The sequence below is a fragment of the Leptodactylus fuscus genome, chromosome 9 (assembly GCF_031893055.1).
Source record: "Leptodactylus fuscus isolate aLepFus1 chromosome 9, aLepFus1.hap2, whole genome shotgun sequence".
In the NCBI taxonomy this organism is placed as follows: Eukaryota; Metazoa; Chordata; class Amphibia; order Anura; family Leptodactylidae; genus Leptodactylus; species Leptodactylus fuscus.
Window position 1 is genome coordinate 32,083,644 of NC_134273.1, and position 22,601 is coordinate 32,106,244.

Here is a 22,601-nt window from a genome sequence, read left to right on the forward strand (position 1 = left end):
CAGTGGAGCAGCTGCTGTAGTAACTAAACCAACCACAACACTACAATGAGTAAGCAGCGCGGCTCCCAGCATGTATATAAGATTGGCAGCCTCACTTTCCTCACTGGGGGCCGGTCAGATGACTTCAGGTGTAATATTGATGGCCTTACCCTAAGGATAGCGCATCAATATTAGAAAGTAGCTAACCTCTTTAAGCATAATAGTGTTATGGTCCTCAAGGGATTAGCTGTACATTAACATAGACAATGAATACTGTATATTCTTTATAGACCTGTCAGCAGGTGTCTGTTTGTTCCCTTTGTCAACAGTAGGGGGCAGTATGCACAGATAAGAGTAAGAGTTGGGGTCTCTAGAAATCATGTTTTGGATGAAATGAAATATCTTCCCATCATCTTTGACATGACAACTAGCTTATTGTGAGTCTTGCCTGCAGCCAGTAATATTCCCAGGCTCCTGATGCCATACTTTTACAGTAATGCTGCAGTTATAATATGGAGGCGCCATCTTACCGCCATCACTCATTCCACTTCATTGCTTTGCTGGAATTATCTCAGCAGCTTGTACTGTGTAAACTTTTTGCAAACTTCATAAAGTCTTCTTGTAAGCAATGCTTTTAAGTGTTCGCCGTGCAATGAAATCACCAGCACCGATTCCAAATCCTCTTATTGTGAAAATAAAAGATGTAAAGTTCCACATGATGACTATAAAACGGAATGAAACTCTACGGCGCCCTGGAGGCGATTGCTGGCGTAAGAATTATGCTGATTTACTTGAAATTAGCAATTTGTGCAGTTTTTTTTTTTTTGGTAACATTAAAAATGTAAACTTCAAGCCGTTACTGTTTCTATAAGAAGAAGAGGAGGAGGCCTGGTGAGGAACACAATGGCACCGAGCCCATTAGCTGATTAAACCAGATCGCTCCACTGCCAGCTCCTCATCTAAGTACACAGTTATTCCCAAATCTATTATTGCATGTGATGGAGCTAGGCGTATAGATTAGAGAATTGTATATACCATTCCCTACTGTGCTGCTATTATTGGAAACGCTCCATAATGGGTGGGGGCAGGGCATATTCCCCAATGCTAATCTAAGACGCTATTGGCAGAAATAATCAATAATAACCCGGGCTGTAGGAAATTCCATCTCCAGGCATCTGCCCCAAGTCACAGGCGGTCTCTTCAATGAGATAAAGTACCCCTCCCAACCTTACTTGTACACGCTGGTGAAAAAAACCCAAATCCTCTCCCCTAAATTCCCTGACTTTATTAATATGGATTTTCATTTAGCACTGAAATGTCTACGTATGAGCCCTTAAGATTTGTTACAATGTATACAGATGTATAAGGAACATCGCAGTATTTGTATAAAGCTGTGCTACACCGTTACATTTTGTACAGTTGTCGTTGATCCCCGTTTGTTCCATATACTGTATAACGGAGAACCATATTGATATATTATTACATAGTGAAGGATGCAGGAATGACATAGGACATAGATCTTACAGTAACTCTTCCCGTCGCCATCTGGTGATCCTAAGGCGTTATTACAATCCTAGTGTTACTTTCCTCTTCGTTTGGGTGAGTTCCATGCACCTGTAATCTGTAATGTGAGAAGAGGGAATGCAAGTTTTATGTAATCTTAAGACACATCAGAGACATCTCTCAAGTATCTGCCCTATATTCCTCGTCTTACCTCAGGCAGTGGATGCTGCTTGCAACTTTTTTGTTTTGTTTTACTTAATTCCTGTTTAGTTTTCTTGTAGTCAATATGCTGACATAAGTTTATCATCTGAACCCTCTTGGTTGGCTGTCAGATATGGAAAATCCTAATCTAGCCCTCCTTATATATTGGTCATTGATCACTTCCACCATTACTTATGAGTCCTGATCTGGCAGTGCATACCAGGGGCAGACACAGATAGCTGAGGGGGAGCTGTAAAAGAGTTATGGGCCCCTTGTTTGTCAATCCCTCAGTATATACCTCCTTGTGTCTCTATAACAATTCACAAATAATCATTTAGCCATGAACTCCGATAGCTTAGACATTTGCCTCCAGACTAATAGACAGTAGACAGCTGCTGTTAAGGTGTTGGGCCCCCTATTCTACTGGGCCCCTGTGCAGCCACACAGATTGCACCAATGGCTTGTCTGCCCCTGGCTGACTTCATGCACAGTAGAATCGGTTGTATTACTGTAATACATAGTGCTATAAAGCTGGAAGAGTAGCCAGGATAGTGCTTCATACACCTTCCAGTAGTCTATGAGCCCCAGCATGCAAAGTGCTAGGTAAAGCTCAGGACAAGCCAATATACTAAAATATTTCACAAGTGATTGATTGTCATAACTAGACAATGTTTTATTGGACATCCATTCAACCAGAGGTGGATTAAGTAGACCGCAGGCCCCACTGCTTCTGCCACTCCATGTCTATAGTCAATACCACCCCTCCCTGCTAGCGCTGTGAGCCATTCTTCTTCTCCTCAAAGGGTGGTGTCCTATAGAGTGACAATGTTTATTCATTGCAGAGGGTTTGACTCCTCGTGACAAGCGTAATTGTCTATTAGTCCTGGGCTACAAGAAGTTTTTTTTTTTTTTGTGATATTCAAGAATTTCCTATAACCGATATGTCAGGAGAATTGGCCACTCTTCTATATGATGATCTCTCCTCTGGTTTATTGAGCTTCTCTTTTCTTCTTCATCCAGTCCAACATTAAGACTGTATAATTAGATATCTTTGGTTCCATCATTACCCAGACCAAACCCCAGAACAAGTACAAACCCATAGAATCAATGCATGCCCCATACCAATACACTAGACAAATACAGATTCCAAGATAGACCCCTAATCCGATTCCAGTTTACCCCTATACTCTTACACAGCACCTCACACTTTCTTCATTTGTAGAGCTTGGCCACTCTTCTCCCTCTGGCTTCAGGACCTGTACAGATATGGTCATGTGACTTTCTGTGCAGGTCCATCTGCAGATGTTCCATGTTTAGAGCAGTTTAATGCAAGAATATGAACAGACAAACATGTTAAAGGCATACACGACCTAAGGGTCAAAATCTAAGGCATCACAATTTACGTCTATGCTTCCGAGATGTAAATTCAGTGCATGATGAGTGATCCTGGTGCCTAAAATATTCCCTTCAAATGATGGAACTGAGGTTTCCAAGAGGTTTTAGTAAAACTGCCTCTGCCAAGCTATTGACTATTGTTAAAAATAATTAAAAAGTGAATATCCCATTAAATGTAACCATTTCCATTTCATTTTATTGCCTGTTTCCTAAACGGAGTTATTTTATTGGGGCTGTTATTTGTTCCATTGATTATGTTGAGTTTATTCATCATCACGTAGTTACTTTGTAATCTTTCACTGTTACTTTATTGCTGCCTGTTCTCTTATAATTAACTATCTGCCTTGATTTAATCATTTGTTCAGGGCGCTTAAAATGGATCAATGTAGCACATTTAATAGCATTATAAAATTGGTAGATGATTGGATTTATACTCTTGATATTCATTATACCGGCAAATGGGACATTTTTAATATTTAATATACATTTTTTTTCATAGAAACAACTCTCCTCGCCTCCAGAAAGCAGTGTGATTAGCAGCAGCCTTCTGTTCCTAGAGAAGGGGAAGACGTGGCACAAAATGTGGGCATATGTCCCAAAAAGTGATCCTCTGGTTCTGTACCTTCAGGCTTGCAGTCAGGTAAAATCATGAATTCAATTACATATTATAAAGCGTTATAGGAATTTGTCTTAGCTGTCCCCCCCTTGAGACAGATCATAGGGGCAAGATTCCTCACACCAACCAACATTTACTAAGGAGCCTGCACCTAGAAAGTGTCCAAAAACGCACCTCAGCTTGTCATCCCAGACAGTGGCACCCCGGTCTGCCAGATTTACTATAACTCACACCAGAAAATGGCTGACTGGCGTAGATTTGAGATCGGGTACACCTACATGCACAAGACTTACCATAATTCTGGAGCGTCTTGTGCCTGTCCTGGAAAGAATTAAGAGTGGAATCATCTTTATAGACATACAAGGGAAGGTAGACAAATAAATATGCACCAGAATTGTGGCCTAATTTGCACCAAAAACTGATGTACATTCTTTACACTTCATATTCTGTGACACTTAGACACTTTCTAACAGTTTGTGCACCTTGTACAACATGTAGGTGGGGCTTCTTGAAAAACGGTTTGGCTTAATATGCAAAAGTGTGAACAAGAATTTGCATAAAAATTTTGGAAGTTGTTCCAGAATTACAGCCTTAGGACCAAATTCATACACATCAATGGTGCATATAGAGTGCCATAAAAAAAGTATTTGCCCATTACAGATTTCTTTTGTTTTTGCAATTTGTCATGTTTAAATGTTTCAGATCATCAAACAAATCTGAATATCAGACAAAGATAACCTGAGTAAATATAAAAAGAACACAAAGGCCCATCTCACAAAAAAAACTTCTTGATAATCCCCAAGACTTTGAAGAAAATATTTTGTGGACTGACGAGACAAAAGTGGAAGGTGTGAGTCCCCTTACATCTGCCATAAAACTAAGGGGGCTTTCACACTACCATTATTGTCCATGGTTATTGTCCGTACAAGATTTTAGCAATGGACACTAGCTGGTCCGTTTGCAATTTCCATTCATTTCAGTGGGATTTTATCTTGTGTCCTTTAGTGTCCGTTTACAATCACGTCCATTTTTTCAAGCGGAGAAAAAAAATCCTACATGCAGGACTATTCTGTCTGTTTGTAAAAACGGACACTAAGTGTCTGGTTTTTTTTTGTTTTGTTTTTTTAACATTGGGGCCTAGGGGCAATGGACATATAATGGACAATAAATGATAGCCATCAGTTACTGTCCGTTTTTGATAGGGGTCCGTTTTTTGGTTTGTTTGTTTTTTTAACAGGCACCTTCTGAGTGGACACCAATGGTAGTGTGAACCCTACCTAACTCAGCATTTCAGAAAAAGAACATCGCACCAGCAACCAAACATGGTGAGGTTGCAGGATACAATTTAACTATATCAATATCCTGCAGACACTGGTATAGTTGAAAGTACGGCATGTATATATGGTGGCCCCAGGGTGGGCTAACTAAGGCCTTGGGACTGCCGTCCACCCTGCCACCCACTAGCTACGCTTCTGAATGTGGCTGAATTGTATAACAATTCTGTAAAGAAGAATAGACCAAAATTCCTCCACAGACATGTGAGAGACTCATTGTCAGTTATCAGTTGTTGCTCCCAAGGGTGGCACAACCCCCTTAGATTTCGGGGGTCAATTACTTTCACATAGGGCCAGGTTGGTTTTTTCTCTTAATAAATGAAACTCCATTGTGTATTCAGTCAGGTTATCTTTATCTGACATTTGTTTGACAATTAGAAATGGTAAGTATTAGAAAAAAGCAATAAAAATTGCTATCTAAATTTTTAAAAGGAGGCAAATACTGGAGCGGATCTGGTTTGGCATTGCTGCCATTTTCCCTGATGTACGCTCCACCATCCTTCGTATTCTTAAAAGCATGAAATGGACACAAAGAGCTCAAGGATTCCTAACCATCTGCTGTTTCATTCTGCAGCAAAATAAATATTATATCATCACAATCTAGCAGTTTAATTACTTTACCCCTAACCTACATAACATAATAACCATCTCTCTGGCGCTCGGCAGTCATAAAGTTTATGTTCCTCAGAACGGAAGAGCGAGATGTAGCGTACAAATTATTTTCACGCACTTCGGCTCTTCTCTTTGCATCTTTCCCAAGGTGATCATAGAGACGCTACTCCAGACAATCAGAGAATGAAACATAAGACTTGTCCTAGTATACTTTCTGTAAAGTAGGGGAGCTTGGGTACGATATGTTATACATGGGTGTAGGAGGGAGTAGGCTGAGCATGCATGTATTCCTGTTGGGGAGTGTTCACATGGTCATAACTTTTTGTAGCGTTACTTGACTCTTCTGCGCAGAACAGGTAAAATAAAAGCGGGATGCAGAAGTGGAGGTAAGGGTTAACCTCATACATAGGGCCGGAGTTGATTGTGTCGAAGAGCGCAGGGAGTGCAGAGGGCTGGGCCCTGTTGGGCAGAGTATTCCCCAGGAATACTTTGTCCAGGTTTTAGATAATTTTATCTAATATCTTATCAGTCGGAGAAGGAACAGCGAGATTCACTGTATATGGTGTATTGGCCGTGCTTGGTATTCAAGTTCTGTCCCATTAATTTGATCTGAGTCACGTACATGGCATCTAAAACCTGTGAAGTGGCTTCTTCTTGGAACCCTGATCTCATGTTGATGCCCCATGGTAGGAAACGGTCATCAATATTATAGCCCTAGAGGACCCCTTTATAACACTTTATATCACTATGATATTATTTGAGATATTCCTGAGTCTCCCATGATCATCTGATCACAGGGTTGGATTGATGCCGTGACCCCAGGAAATCAGCTGCAATCTGTGGTTGAACCCAGCAGCAATTTCTCTCCAGCACCACCACAGGGGAAATTAAGTATTACATGGCTTCACTGAAATCAATGGGATGTCCGTGTAATGAATGGGCCAGATAGATCCTCCAGAGAGGGAAAAATGTAATTTGTGGCCACTGTAGACCATCGCTAATAAATTTGGCTCCTGTACAGATGATTCCTTCTAATATTTCCCCATTCTCTACAAGGGAATTTAGGTTTTCTAAGTAAGATGATCCATTTAATTTTGCTCCAGCTCATTCCTACTATTTCTAATAACATTAGTCAGGATGTATAAACCTAATCTAGACTAATGCCATTCTGTAATTCCGTTTTCTTTACATTGAATTCTGTATATTTCTAGTGTACAATAACAGGCTGCATTCTCCTGATCATACACATCACATCCACTTTGTCCTTCTCCTGATCTGTCCAGTAGAGCAGACTCTATATACACAATTATATTATGTAGGATCCACGGGGGTTACTGTGCCATAGTATAGGTATCGGTAACATAAAAAGGTATTTTGGTTATGGCCAATTGGTGGGGTTCGATTGCTGGGACCCCCACTGGTCACGAGAACAGGAGAATTTTGCAACCTCGGTTTGCATGGAGCGGCAAATCCAAAATGCGTGTTGTTAACCAAGAGCCGTGGTGCTCATGTCCAACCTGCCACTCCATTCAACGCACACAGAGATCGGAATGGGGAGGAGGGACATTTCATATCAACATGATTATATATAGGGGGGAACCTGTAAGCGGTATGCATTATCTATAGAGTTGTTATCCTCTATTGTAATCCAGTCTGTCTTGTGTGTGGTGTAAATGAGACAGAATTAGGCTTAGTGGCCAGAGGTTAAATTGCAGGATGTAGTATTTTTTTTATTTTTTTTTTTAAATATAAAGTCACTTGGAACATGTAAAAATACAGAAATATCAAAATTCTGAAATTTGTTTAACATAAAAACTTGGTTCAAAATATCTTTTTTTGATCACCATCTCCTTTAATGTATATTGGAGAAGCACCAGTCAGTCAACCAAGAGTTAAATTTTATATGATTTATCATTATCGACTCTGATCTGAAAGCAGAAAGATGGCAATGCTGTAGATTTATAGGCCCATGTAGAAAAAGTAAAAATAATTTATTTGCCTGGTGTTCAGAGCCTGCAGATCTTCTCAATGTCAGGTTGTCTCTGTTTTTTTTTATGATGCTTTTTATCTTCATCTATATTATTTTCTTTTCCTGCCACTCTCCATCCTCATAAAACTGCCTGACCCTGTTATTCTCAGTATACACAAATACACATAGTCGGGGCAACATGCCATAAATCTTTGGGTCTCCTGAGGGTCTCTTTAGGTCAGTGACAGGGCATACTGTTTATAGTGTCCATGTGTATCATGTGTTATCATGATCACGTGGTACCTGAATATACAGTGTGAACAGTGACCCAACATACACATCACCCATGACTAAATACAAGTTGTAGGACTCATCACAGCCCATAGTCTCATATTTGTCAACCAAGCAAATAGTTTTTCTATGATTTCACCCCAATCCTGTTGCCGATACCGATGCTCTAATGAACAAGTCTGTGTCTGAAATGAAATGTTCCTATTGTGACGATATAAACGTAAGCAACAAATCAGCAGTTAAAGATGGGGTGTAGAGTCCCCCCCCCCCATAAGTGTAAAGACCCTAGGAGTCCTATTAATTGGATCTTACTAATAATAGGGTTTCCACTTCCACACCAGAAGGGCTTTTTGATTGTAATCGTAGGGTCTTATTCACATGAACGTCAAAAAAGCTCATGTGACAGCCATTTTCATAAGGCCAGTCACTTGATGTTTTTAGAACACATTGATCTCAACATGTCTACTCACATGAGCCGATTTTACTTTCTCCATTTTCATGGATAGATTTGGGTCTATGAGAGATCCATGAAAAGGATGTTCCGCGATGAAAAAGGTGAAAAAAATGGACCGTTTTTCTCAGCGTTTATGTGAATGTAGCCGAACCCAGTGGCCTGCAAATAAGCAAATTCTGACACAAATCAACATTAGGGTCAATTTCATAGGAAGCCAATTGTGTCAATGGGTTTGGCATGTCCCTATGGTCCCTACATCTAAAGAGGTTGTTTGCTAGTATAGACTTTTTGATAAAGGACTCAGAATGAGCTGAAATATCCCGACACTTTCTTGGTTGTCCACCAGTCCTTACTTTCTGGGCTCTCTGAACACACTGGAAATGACCATTCACCGCTCACTGGATGGTACCCCGCCGGCTGGTGACTGGATGAGTGCCATTCCCTGTGAGCTGAGAGGTACCAGGAAGTAGAGAAAGGCGGAAGTATTGCTTCTTCTGTTGTGTAACACATTCTGAACCCTTAGCCTAAGGATTCAGAAGCACCACGAGTCGGAAATGCCGCAGAAAAAAATTACTGTGTTTTACAGTAATTGCAAAGTGGATGGGATTTCCAAAACCGTTGCGGTTTTGGAAATTGCAGCATGTCAATTATATCTATGGAAACACTGGTGGCTTCCCCGTAGATATAATTGTATCAGAAAATCTGCGGAGGAAAACTCAGAGAACTTTCTATTTAAAGTGCTGCGGGAAGAACCGTGATTCGTTCCTGCCGTGGCTTTTCCTGCAGCGCTTTAGCACTGCAGACCATCCCATGGGACCTTAGCCTAAAGGTGTTTTCTGGTAGGAAAATTTTTGACAAAGCTCCCACGTTGCAGGTCACAACACAAAAGCGCTGCGTGAAAAATCATGGTGGCAATGCATCGCGTTTCTTTTTCATAGAAAGTCTGCAGAGTTTTCCTCTATGGACTTTCTGCTTCCGTTCTAACTATAGGGAAGCCGCCGGCTTTTCTTTACTTATTTCTTTACTTTTATTGACCTAAGACTTAATCGGCCTCAGACTTAATTTGACTTAACAAGATTTGATTTTTTTTCTTCATCTGGATCAACACCTGCAGAAAATACGACACCTTGATATAGATTAATACACGATATCTCATTGTGTATCTAAGCTTTTGTCTACATGTCATCTTGCAGGATGGACGGAATCAGCGAACTTTTCCACTACTCGGCTATGAAGTCAGCTTACCAAGTGCCAGCGACAAGGTGGACTTAAAGCACGTATTTAAATTGACACAATCCCAGCAAACTTTATTGTTTGGTGCCGACGATGAAGATTTGCTCCTGAAGTGGATGGATGTCCTTGGCAGAGCATCAAGAGGAGAGACCACCAATGATACAGACTACCCAGAGAACATCTAACGTTCACTTTTCATAAACTTTTATGGTCCTTTTGGAAAAAAAAAAAAACAGAAAATCTTGAGTATTGACCCTTTGACGGCAACGTAACTTTTTGACTTTATCGTGTCTACGTATTAACATCCGTGGTGTTCCCCATTGTATGTTTCATATCTGTACCGGTGTACAATGAATATGATGTGTTTTGATTCCTCGAGGTAGACCGATCCAACAACAGATGTCATAAGGTTGCAGATACAGCACAATGTTTTTCAGTCTACCGTTTTGTATATGTGTATTTAAGTAAGAAAAAAAAAAAATCATCCAAAATACTATTTAGTGCAAATTGTATATGTGAATAGAGTTTAATTATTGTTAACCCTTTAAATATCCAGAGCTGAAAGATCGAATAACAGGTAAAACATACAAAAATAACCAAGGCCTTGCCAGAGCAAATTTTGGAACTTACCTACAAGGATGTGGCTGGCCACGTACCGTTCCTGCACCTGTAACCTCCTGGCGTCCAGAAATAATAGCTTTTTTTGTCGTAAGTGTCTAATATTGATTCCGGTTGTGTGTGCCCATCTGACATGTAACAATAGATATGGGGAGGGGGAGTCTATAAGTGTTGTCTTTATGTCAAGCATTAACACACTATTGAAGGACCTTCCTCCATCCCACGCACATGAAGAAACCCCCGACCAAGCACCTTCTGCATGTCTAACTAGCTGTAAACCCATTTTTATAAAAGTCTGTTTGAGATGACAATTTTAGCACTGCTGGGAACATCCGTTTTTTTTACTGTTATTTCTGGGTAACCTTGTGTTTCTATTTATGATTTGTAAATACTGTTCTATACATATTTTCAGACATTTTAAAAAGAAAATAAGCTAATAAAAAGTTTAGCACAGAGCGACTCGGGATGTATTTTCTGTTATAGGATATATCATTATGTGATGTAGGGCTCTGTTCACACTACGTCTGTGGTATACGTGTCCATAGACTTCACTGGGAGCAGCATACAGGGCTAAATGGGTGATGCTGCCTTATAGATATACATTCACACTTTGGGGTGATACGTTGCGGTGGAAATCTTGGGTGAGTCCCTTGTTATAGAAATACTGAAGACATGGTGTGAACAGGGACTAAGGCTATTCTGGATTCTGTTTAATTCTGAAATAATGGTCATATCCTGAAGCGTTTCCATGGATTCTCAGTATCGTGAACAGTATGGTGTTTTCTGGTAACAAGCACATGCACTGCAGGGTTATAGAGAATAAAGTTTGTCAGACTGCTGGTCTTGTGTTTCCATGTTTTTTTAGCTTAATTTATAATGACAAGTAATGGACCACTGAAATGTGTGACTACACCGTATAACACATGAGACTCATTTATTAAAATGGTGTCATAGTAAAGGCTTGCCTTGTTATCTATAGCATTGTTCCCCAAACTGGGGGATATAATGACCTTCAGTGGCTCGCCAACCACCAGGTGATAGTAGGCAGCTGCTTAGGGTACCACCTGTCATTGGGGCACTTCCATCAAAGCAGATAGAAGCACACATGACTTACCGGTGGGCAGAGAATAGGCAATGGGTACGGTTCTTCTCAGTATTCACTGATTTTTGGGTCCCTGTTGCACCTCTCTGCTTTGGTGCCAAGGAAATTTTAGTCTGTGGAAACGGATCATTATATTGTATAGCTGGAGGAGACTATTTATTGCAAGGGTGCTGTGAGTTTCCCTTTATTGGGTAATATACTTTGTGGATGGAACTAAGATGGCTCCTGCACTATGATTTCAGTTGAAAAGCAAAAACAAAAAAAGCGGACTTATTTCAATGGCTTCTTTTGGCCCATTTCTCCTTGGTTTGCCTCCATTCATGGTCAGGGTCCTGATGCCTATCTACTTCCTCTTAGTGAGGTGCAGGAGCTGTTTTATCTCTAAGGTTATGTTTGTGAAAACCCCCCCGAAAAACACCATTGCTCTTCTCTATGTAAAATCCATCCTGCTGCTAGTTCATTGGAGGGGAGGCAAAGACATAACTTAAAGGGAGTCTGTTGGCACAAAAATGAGCTATAAACTAACCACTGCACCTTGTACGGCTGTCAGCACAGGTTACAATGATATATTCCTTATTCTGAACTGCTTTTTCATTCTTTGTAAAAACTGTCCTTTTATCCCTATGCAAATGAGCAGAAAAGGGTTTTACGGATGGGGATTTCCATTCATGGGCTTCACTAGTTGCTGCTACTACCGGAATCTTAGCGCCTCCCCTGCTAGCTGACTGACATCTCTCTCCTAACTGTACTGTGCACATCTAATGATGTCACCCTGCACCCACCTGGGAGTGAAGGAATCCGGCTTCAGATGGGTCAGTGTGACATCATCAGATATACACAGGGCGTGCTGAGCAGCACTTAGCAGCAGCAGATTGTAAATCCCTTTCATGGAAAACTGACCATAAACCCTTTTCTGTTCATTTGTATATGGATAAAAGGCCAATTTTTACAAGATTGGAGCAGTGGTCCTGAATAAGAAATACATCATTGTAAACTGTGCTGACAGCCCTACAACCTACTGTGATTAGGTTATATCTGAATTTTGTGCTGACAGACTCCCTTTAGAGGTCCTGGGCCCCAGTGCAAAGCCTGTAATATATTATTATTCTTTTATGTGGCAGGGTCCCCTAGTGACTGGTGTTGCTGCAGCCTCTATAGCTACGTCCCTGGCAAAGGAAGGACGGAGCTTGGGGCTTAGAGCCTTGGTTTCTGTTCAGACTGTGTATTGACCTGACAGGATTCCTGTGGTAGTGCCCATGGCTGCACAAATACCAGCAGATGGTAGAGCAGCTGAGGTGCTTCTCCCTCTTTCTTTCGTTTCAACAGAAACCGACCATGGTGACACTTTTTCGTTGTCCAAACTCCAGGGCGCGTCCAGTACATGTCCTTAAGCAGATCAATGTTACTAACCTGACCTTTGCTGGCACGTATCAGTACACGCTGTGCATCCAGGTGCTGCCCATACAGGGGAATGAGGACAGGTAAATTGAAGGGATTCTATGAAATCCTTTCTATTAGAATTCTATTCACTTTATGGGATCTATACCCTACCTCATATGGGCAGCCAGTAATACTATTTATGTGTCGGGCGGTTTTATTACAGCGCCGCACCTCCCATGAGGCGACCTGAAGCGACCGCTTTAGGCGGCGCTATGCCAGGGCCCCGGGGAGGGCGGCATTTTTGCTTACCTAAGCCAGTCCAGGACAAGCTGTCCTGGACTGGCTTAGCGTCACCGTCACCGAGCGGTGGTTTGGGGAGGCCCTGTGGACGCAGCGCTGCTCCAGCGGCCTCCCCTCACGCTCAGGCAGAGAGCAGATCCTCTCCCTGCCTGCTAACGCTGCTCCGCCACGCCCCCTCCGCTCCGCGCCCCCCCCCCCCTCCGCTCCGCCCCCTCCTCCCGGGGAGGGGGCTTTCTGTCATTCGCCTCGGGCAGGTTCACCCCTGGTTTTATACAATATTTCTATGGCAGGTATTCTCACCTAGCGTCTTTTATGCCTTAAACCATTTTGATAGTTCTTCTGTGTCCCAGATTATCCTGGGTTTATCTTGTCCTTTGTTCCCAGTGACAACAGAGTGAGGGACAATCCTAATACCTGTCTATAGACCTAGATTTGGCCACACCATTTAGGAAGGCAGATATTCTTCATATTGTATCCGCCATATACGTAAATCTCTGGTGTGATGTAACCTTGCAGTGCGTTCTCTTTGCTCTCTTTTGTTCGTCTCTTACACGCAGTCTTCTTAATAATTTAGTATTAATATTTAATTGCCATAATTAATTTTCGATGTGCCGAAGCCTTTGTAGCTGCCTCCTACCGAGTAGCAAATGTTAATTAATTTCTCTGAAAATTACACTTACTGGAAATGTTTTCTAGGACTCGGCTTCAGCTGTGTATAAAATGTCAGCTCTTCCAGTATGAGGTGTATCTCGAAGAACTTGGGCGCCAAAGCAAAATGTGTAAGGCTGGGGACACACAGGAACCAAAGGCTGAAAGCTCTGGGAGACATTTTCAGGGGCTTTTTGCATCAGCGGCTTGCAGGAAGTTCTGTAGTGTGTTCATCCCATATGTCCCCTCCTAACAGTGGCCCCTCTTTACAATACTGGTGTCATCTTATGTGGCCTGGATGTGACAGCTACCGCTACACCCCTTATATCAGCACCCTAGCTATATTATATTCAAGGGAGTGATGCCTGACGAGAGCAATGTTGTACTGGCCCTCCAGAAATGGACCCTAAAGGACCACCAGATACCGCCCCCATATGGAACCAATCCCAACTATAACAGATGACAACCTGCGCCTCTTCTCACCATACAGCAAGACAGCTCTCTGTAACAGGAGCCCTGCCACTACCTTGTCAGCAGAAACCTTTATCGTCACAGTGTATACAATTCTATAGGAAGAAATGTCACATGACCTACAGTATATATGTTCAGTATCTATTCCTATAGGGCAGGGGTAGGGATTGGAACCTTCAGCTCTCCAGCTGCTGTGAAACTACAACTCCCAACATGCTCCATTCACTTCCATGGGAGTTCCAAGAACAGCAGAGCAAGTATGCATGCTGGGAGTTGTAATTTTGCAACAGTTGGAGAGCCGTACGTTCCCTACCCCTGTTCTAGGGGGTCCACATGGACAAGCAGACGGCTGCATCCACCACACCCAAGATCGGCAACTTTGACCCCCAATTTTTCCAATATATTTACACAGCAATAGAATCGGAAGGCGACCAGTGAATAGAACTTGATGATTTATTATTAGAACCTGTATATATAGTCCTGTGTGTGTGTGTGTGTATATGTATGTATGTATGTGTATATATATATATATATATATATATATATATATATATATATATATATTATGGTCTCCTTGACAATATCCAGGAGTAAGAGGAAGATGGGGAAACTACCAAATATCCAAGGTCAAGACTCGCACAATAAAAAAACTTCAGATTTCCTATAAGCGCCCCTGAATATCTAAGATCCGAGCATCCTCTTATGTTTCAATATTTTTAATATGATGTCCATGAGAATTTTTAAATTTTTTAGTGAGCTGTACATATTCATGTTCACCACTAGAGGACGCCACATATCTGAATGCAAATAACCTAAATCATGGAGTTAATTTTTGGAATATACAGTATTGTCCAGCCTATAGGTGACTTTTTAGTAAAATGTATGGATCTTGGGGTTTGGAACATCATGCTTTACAAAAAATAAAAATGAGGTCAGCCGTTAGAATGAATTAATAGAGATGAGCGAACAGTGTTCTATCGAACTCATGTTCGATCGGATATTAGGCTGTTCGGCATGTTCGAATCGAATCGAACACCGCGTGGTAAAGTGCGCCATTACTCGATTCCCCTCCCACCTTCCCTGGCGCCTTTTTTGCTCCAATAACAGCGCAGGGTAGGTGGGACAGGAACTACGACACCGGTGACGTTGAAAAAAGTAGGCAAAACCCATTGGCTGCCGAAAACATGTGACCTCTAATTTAAAAGAACAGCGACGCCCAGCTTCGCGTCATTCTGAGCTTGCAATTCACCGAGGACGGAGGTTTCCGTCCAGCTAGCTAGGGCTTAGATTCTGGGTAGGCAGGGACAGGCTAGATAGGAAGGAGAAGACAACCAACAGCTCTTATAAGAGCTAAATTCCAGGGAGAAGCTTGTCAGTGTAACGTGGCACTGACGGGCTCAATCGCCGCAACCCAGCTTTCCCAGGATCCTGAATGGAATACACTGTCAGTGTATTCCCGTATACCCGATATATACCCCGATACCCGTTCCAACGGTGTGCCCCCCCACCTTCACCCCAGAAATACCCTGCAAGTCCCCTAGCAATAGAATTGGGGCTATATACACCCACAATTTTTACTACTGGTATACAGTGCCATTGTCTGACTGGGAATTCAAAGAATATATTGGGAATACAAATACCCTCATTTCTTGCTACTGCCATATAGTGCCAGTGTCTGACTGGGAATTCAAAGAATATATTGGGGTTACGTGCACCCACAATTTTTACTACTGGTATACAGTGCCATTGTCTGACTGGGAATTCAAAGAATATATTGGGGTTATAAATACCCTCATTTCTTGCTACTGCCATATAGTGCCAGTTTCTGACTGGGAATTCAAAGAATATATTGGGGTTACGTGCACCCACAATTTTTACTACTGGTATACAGTGCCATTGTCTGACTGGGAATTCAAAGAATATATTGGGGTTATAAATACCCTCATTTCTTGCTACTGCCATATAGTGCCAGTTTCTGACTGGTAATTCAAAGAATATATTGGGGTTACGTGCACCCACAATTTTTACTACTGGTATACAGTGCCATTGTCTGACTGGGAATTCAAAGAATATATTGGGGTTATAAATACCCTCATTTCTTGCTACTGCCATATAGTGCCATTGTCTGACTGGGAATTCAAAGAATATATTGGGGTTACGTGCACCCACAATTTTTACTACTGGTATACAGTGCCATTGTCTGACTGGGAATTCAAAGAGTATATTGGGAATACAAATACCCTCATTTCTTGCTACTGCCATATAGTGCCAGTGTCTGACTGGTAATTCAAAGAATATATTGGGGTTACGTGCACCCACAATTTTTACTACTGGTATACAGTGCCATTGTCTGACTGGGAATTCAAAGAGTATATTGGGAATACAAATACCCTCATTTCTTGCTACTGCCATATAGTGCCAGTTTCTGACTGGTAATTCAAAGAATATATTGGGGTTACGTGCACCCACAATTTTTACTACTGGTATACAGTGCCATTGTCTGACTGGGAATTCAAAGAATATATTGGGGTTATAAATACCCTCATTTCTTGCTACTGCCATATAGTGCCAGTTTCTGACTGGTAATTCAAAGAATATATTGGGGTTACGTGCACCCACAATTTTTACTACTGGTATACAGTGCCATTGTCTGACTGGGAATTCAAAGAATATATTGGGGTTACGTGCACCCACAATTTTTACTACTGGTATACAGTGCCATTGTCTGACTGGGAATTCAAAGAGTATATTGGGAATACAAATACCCTCATTTCTTGCTACTGCCATATAGTGCCAGTGTCTGACTGGTAATTCAAAGAATATATTGGGGTTACGTGCACCCACAATTTTTACTACTGGTATACAGTGCCATTGTCTGACTGGGAATTCAAAGAATATATTGGGGTTATAAATACCCTCATTTCTTGCTACTGCCATATAGTGCCAGTTTCTGACTGGTAATTCAAAGAATATATTGGGGTTACGTGCACCCACAATTTTTACTACTGGTATACAGTGCCATTGTCTGACTGGGAATTCAAAGAGTATATTGGGAATACAAATACCCTCATTTCTTGCTACTGCCATATAGTGCCAGTTTCTGACTGGGAATTCAAAGAATATATTGGGGTTACGTGCACCCACAATTTTTACTACTGGTATACAGTGCCATTGTCTGACTGGGAATTCAAAGAGTATATTGGGAATACAAATACCCTCATTTCTTGCTACTGCCATATAGTGCCAGTTTCTGACTGGGAATTCAAAGAATATATTGGGGTTACGTGCACCCACAATTTTTACTACTGGTATACAGTGCCATTGTCTGACTGGGAATTCAAAGAATATATTGGGGTTACGTGCACCCACAATTTTTACTACTGGTATACAGTGCCATTGTCTGACTGGGAATTCAAAGAATATATTGGGGTTATAAATACCCTCATTTCTTGCTACTGCCATATAGTGCCATTGTCTGACTGGGAATTCAAAGAATATATTGGGGTTACGTGCACCCACAATTTTTACTACTGGTATACAGTGCCATTGTCTGACTGGGAATTCAAAGAGTATATTGGGAATACAAATACCCTCATTTCTTGCTACTGCCATATAGTGCCAGTGTCTGACTGGTAATTCAAAGAATATATTGGGGTTACGTGCACCCACAATTTTTACTACTGGTATACAGTGCCATTGTCTGACTGGGAATTCAAAGAGTATATTGGGAATACAAATACCCTCATTTCTTGCTACTGCCATATAGTGCCAGTTTCTGACTGGTAATTCAAAGAATATATTGGGGTTACGTGCACCCACAATTTTTACTACTGGTATACAGTGCCATTGTCTGACTGGGAATTCAAAGAATATATTGGGGTTATAAATACCCTCATTTCTTGCTACTGCCATATAGTGCCAGTTTCTGACTGGTAATTCAAAGAATATATTGGGGTTACGTGCACCCACAATTTTTACTACTGGTATACAGTGCCATTGTCTGACTGGGAATTCAAAGAGTATATTGGGAATACAAATACCCTCATTTCTTGCTACTGCCATATAGTGCCAGTTTCTGACTGGGAATTCAAAGAATATATTGGGGTTACGTGCACCCACAATTTTTACTACTGGTATACAGTGCCATTGTCTGACTGGGAATTCAAAGAGTATATTGGGAATACAAATACCCTCATTTCTTGCTACTGCCATATAGTGCCAGTTTCTGACTGGGAATTCAAAGAATATATTGGGGTTACGTGCACCCACAATTTTTACTACTGGTATACAGTGCCATTGTCTGACTGGGAATTCAAAGAATATATTGGGGTTACGTGCACCCACAATTTTTACTACTGGTATACAGTGCCATTGTCTGACTGGGAATTCAAAGAGTATATTGGGAATACAAATACCCTCATTTCTTGCTACTGCCATATAGTGCCAGTGTCTGACTGGTAATTCAAAGAATATATTGGGGTTACGTGCACCCACAATTTTTACTACTGGTATACAGTGCCATTGTCTGACTGGGAATTCAAAGAATATATTGGGGTTATAAATACCCTCATTTCTTGCTACTGCCATATAGTGCCAGTTTCTGACTGGTAATTCAAAGAATATATTGGGGTTACGTGCACCCACAATTTTTACTACTGGTATACAGTGCCATTGTCTGACTGGGAATTCAAAGAATATATTGGGGTTATAAATACCCTCATTTCTTGCTACTGCCATATAGTGCCAGTTTCTGACTGGTAATTCAAAGAATATATTGGGGTTACGTGCACCCACAATTTTTACTACTGGTATACAGTGCCATTGTCTGACTGGGAATTCAAAGAATATATTGGGGTTACGTGCACCCACAATTTTTACTACTGGTATACAGTGCCATTGTCTGACTGGGAATTCAAAGAATATATTGGGGTTATAAATACCCTCATTTCTTGCTACTGCCATATAGTGCCAGTTTCTGACTGGTAATTCAAAGAATATATTGGGGTTACGTGCACCCACAATTTTTACTACTGGTATACAGTGCCATTGTCTGACTGGGAATTCAAAGAGTATATTGGGAATACAAATACCCTCATTTCTTGCTACTGCCATATAGTGCCAGTTTCTGACTGGGAATTCAAAGAATATATTGGGGTTACGTGCACCCACAATTTTTACTACTGGTATACAGTGCCATTGTCTGACTGGGAATTCAAAGAATATATTGGGGTTACGTGCACCCACAATTTTTACTACTGGTATACAGTGCCATTGTCTGACTGGGAATTCAAAGAGTATATTGGGAATACAAATACCCTCATTTCTTGCTACTGCCATATAGTGCCAGTGTCTGACTGGTAATTCAAAGAATATATTGGGGTTACGTGCACCCACAATTTTTACTACTGGTATACAGTGCCATTGTCTGACTGGGAATTCAAAGAATATATTGGGGTTATAAATACCCTCATTTCTTGCTACTGCCATATAGTGCCAGTTTCTGACTGGTAATTCAAAGAATATATTGGGGTTACGTGCACCCACAATTTTTACTACTGGTATACAGTGCCATTGTCTGACTGGGAATTCAAAGAATATATTGGGGTTATAAATACCCTCATTTCTTGCTACTGCCATATAGTGCCAGTTTCTGACTGGTAATTCAAAGAATATATTGGGGTTACGTGCACCCACAATTTTTACTACTGGTATACAGTGCCATTGTCTGACTGGGAATTCAAAGAGTATATTGGGAATACAAATACCCTCATTTCTTGCTACTGCCATATAGTGCCAGTTTCTGACTGGTAATTCAAAGAATATATTGGGGTTACGTGCACCCACAATTTTTACTACTGGTATACAGTGCCATTGTCTGACTGGGAATTCAAAGAGTATATTGGGAATACAAATACCCTCATTTCTTGCTACTGCCATATAGTGCCAGTTTCTGACTGGGAATTCAAAGAATATATTGGGGTTACGTGCACCCACAATTTTTACTACTGGTATACAGTGCCATTGTCTGACTGGGAATTCAAAGAGTATATTGGGAATACAAATACCCTCATTTCTTGCTACTGCCATATAGTGCCAGTTTCTGACTGGGAATTCAAAGAATATATTGGGGTTACGTGCACCCACAATTTTTACTACTGGTATACAGTGCCATTGTCTGACTGGGAATTCAAAGAGTATATTGGGAATACAAATACCCTCATTTCTTGCTACTGCCATATAGTGCCAGTGTCTGACTGGGAATTCAAAGAATATATTGGGGTTACGTGCACCCACAATTTTTACTACTGGTATACAGTGCCAATTTCTAACTAGGAATTCAAAATGCGCAAGGCTCCCGGAAAGGGACGTGGACGAGGCCGTGGGCGAGGTCGGGGGAATGGTTCTGGGGAGCAAGGTAGCAGTGAAGCCACAGGGCGTCCCGTGCCTACTCCTGTGGGGCAGCAAGCATTGCGCCACTCCACAGTGCCAGGGTTGCTTGCCACATTAACTAAACTGCAGGGTACAAACCTTAGTAGGCCCGAGAACCAGGAACAGGTCTTGCAATGGCTGTCAGAGAACGCTTACAGCACATTGTCCAGCAGCCAGTCAGACTCTGCCTCCTCTCCTCCTATTACCCAACAGTCTTGTCTTCCTTCCTCCCAAAATTCCGAAGCTTTACAGAACAATAACCCAAACTGTCCCTGCTCCCCAGAGCTGTTCTCCGCTCCTTTCATTGTCCCTCAACCTGCCTCTCCACGTCACGATTCCACGAACCTAACAGAGGAGCATCTGTGTCCAGATGCTCAAACACTAGAGTCTCCTCCATCTCCGTTCGATTTGGTGGTGGATGTTGAGGCAGGTGCAGCACCAAAAAGGGTAGCTAGAGGCAGAGGCAGAGGTCAGCAGCTTAGGCGAAGCCAGGCCACACCCGGAATCTCCCAAGATGTTCCAGTTCGTACCCAGCCCCGAAAAACTCCCACCTAAAGGGCACGTTTCTCGAAGGTGTGGAGTTTTTTCAAGGAATGCGCCGAGGACAGATATAGTGTTGTCTGCACAATTTGCCTCTCGAAATTGATTAGGGGCTCTGAGAAGAGCAACCTGTCCACCACTTCAATGCGCCGTCATTTGGAATCCAAGCACTGGAATCAGTGGCAGGCAGCAACGGCAGGACAAAGGCCGCCTGCCGTTCACGCCACTGCCACTGCCTCTGCCACTGCCTCTGCCACTGCCACTGCTGACTGTGCTGGCGATGCACTCCAGAGGACGAGCCAGGACACCACTTCATCTGCCTCCGCCACTTTGTTGACTTCTACCTCATCCTCCCCTGGTCCTGTCTTATCTCCTTCTCCTGCACCATCAAAGGCACCATCAGGCGTTTCTTTACAACAACCCACCATCTCTCAGACATTGGAGCGGCGGCAGAAATACACTGCTAACCACCCACACGCGCAAGCCTTGAACGCCAACATCGCTAAACTGCTGGCCCAGGAGATGTTGGCGTTCCGGCTTGTTGAAACTCCCGCCTTCCTGGACCTGATGGCAACTGCGGCACCTCGCTATGCCGTCCCTAGCCGTCACTACTTCTCCCGGTGTGCCGTCCCCGCCTTGCACCAGCACGTGTCACTCAACATCAGGCGGGCCCTTAGTTCCGCGCTTTGCACAAAGGTCCACTTGACCACCGACGCGTGGACAAGTGCATGCGGACAGGGACGTTACATTTCACTGACGGCACACTGGGTGAATGTAGTTGAGGCTGGGACTGCTTCCCAAACTGGCCCGGTGTACCTCGTCTCCCCGCCTAACATTCCTGGCAGGGACACGAGAAGAACACCCCCCTCCTCCTCCTCCTCTACCGCCTCCTCCTCCGCCACCGCCTCCTCCTCCGCCACCGCCTCCTCCTCCGCTGTTAGATTGACCCCAGCTACGAGTTGGAAACGTTGCAGCACTGGCGTTGGTAGACGTCAGCAGGCTGTGCTGAAGCTGATCAGCTTGGGGGACAGACAGCACACTGCCTCCGAGGTGAGGGATGCCCTCCTCGATGAGACGGCAATATGGTTTGAGCCGCTGCACCTGGGCCCAGGCATGGTCGTTTGTGATAACGGCCGGAACCTGGTAGCAGCTCTGGAGCTTGCCGGACTCCAACATGTTCCATGCCTGGCCCACGTCTTCAACCTAGTGGTGCAACGTTTCCTAAAGAGCTACCCCAATGTTCCAGAGCTACTGGTGAAAGTGCGGCGCATGTGCGCCCACTTTCGCAAGTCGACAGTAGCCGCTGCTAGCTTAAAATCTCTCCAGCAACGCCTGCATGTGCCACAACACCGGCTTTTGTGCGACGTCCCCACACGCTGGAACTCAACGTTTCAGATGTTGAATAGAGTGGTTGAGCAGCAGAGACCTTTGATGGAATACCAGCTACAAAACCCTAGGGTGCCACAAAGTCAGCTGCCTCAGTTTCACATCCATGAGTGGCCATGGATGAGAGACCTTTGTGACAT

The 22,601-nt window shown here is 42.6% G+C and overlaps 1 protein-coding gene across 1 annotated transcript in view; it reads left to right on the top strand.

Moving 5' to 3' along the window:
* The window catches only part of FGD3 (FYVE, RhoGEF and PH domain containing 3), a 157,878-nt gene extending 147,220 nt beyond the window's left edge, over window positions 1-10,658 (top strand). The window contains exons 18-19 of the mRNA XM_075286920.1: window positions 3,578-3,718; window positions 9,548-10,658. Coding sequence (XP_075143021.1) covers window positions 3,578-3,718; window positions 9,548-9,772 — 366 coding nt within the window. The 3' untranslated portion in view covers window positions 9,773-10,658. The remainder of the gene's footprint in view (window positions 1-3,577; window positions 3,719-9,547) is intronic.
* The last annotated feature ends 11,943 nt before the right edge of the window (window positions 10,659-22,601 follow it).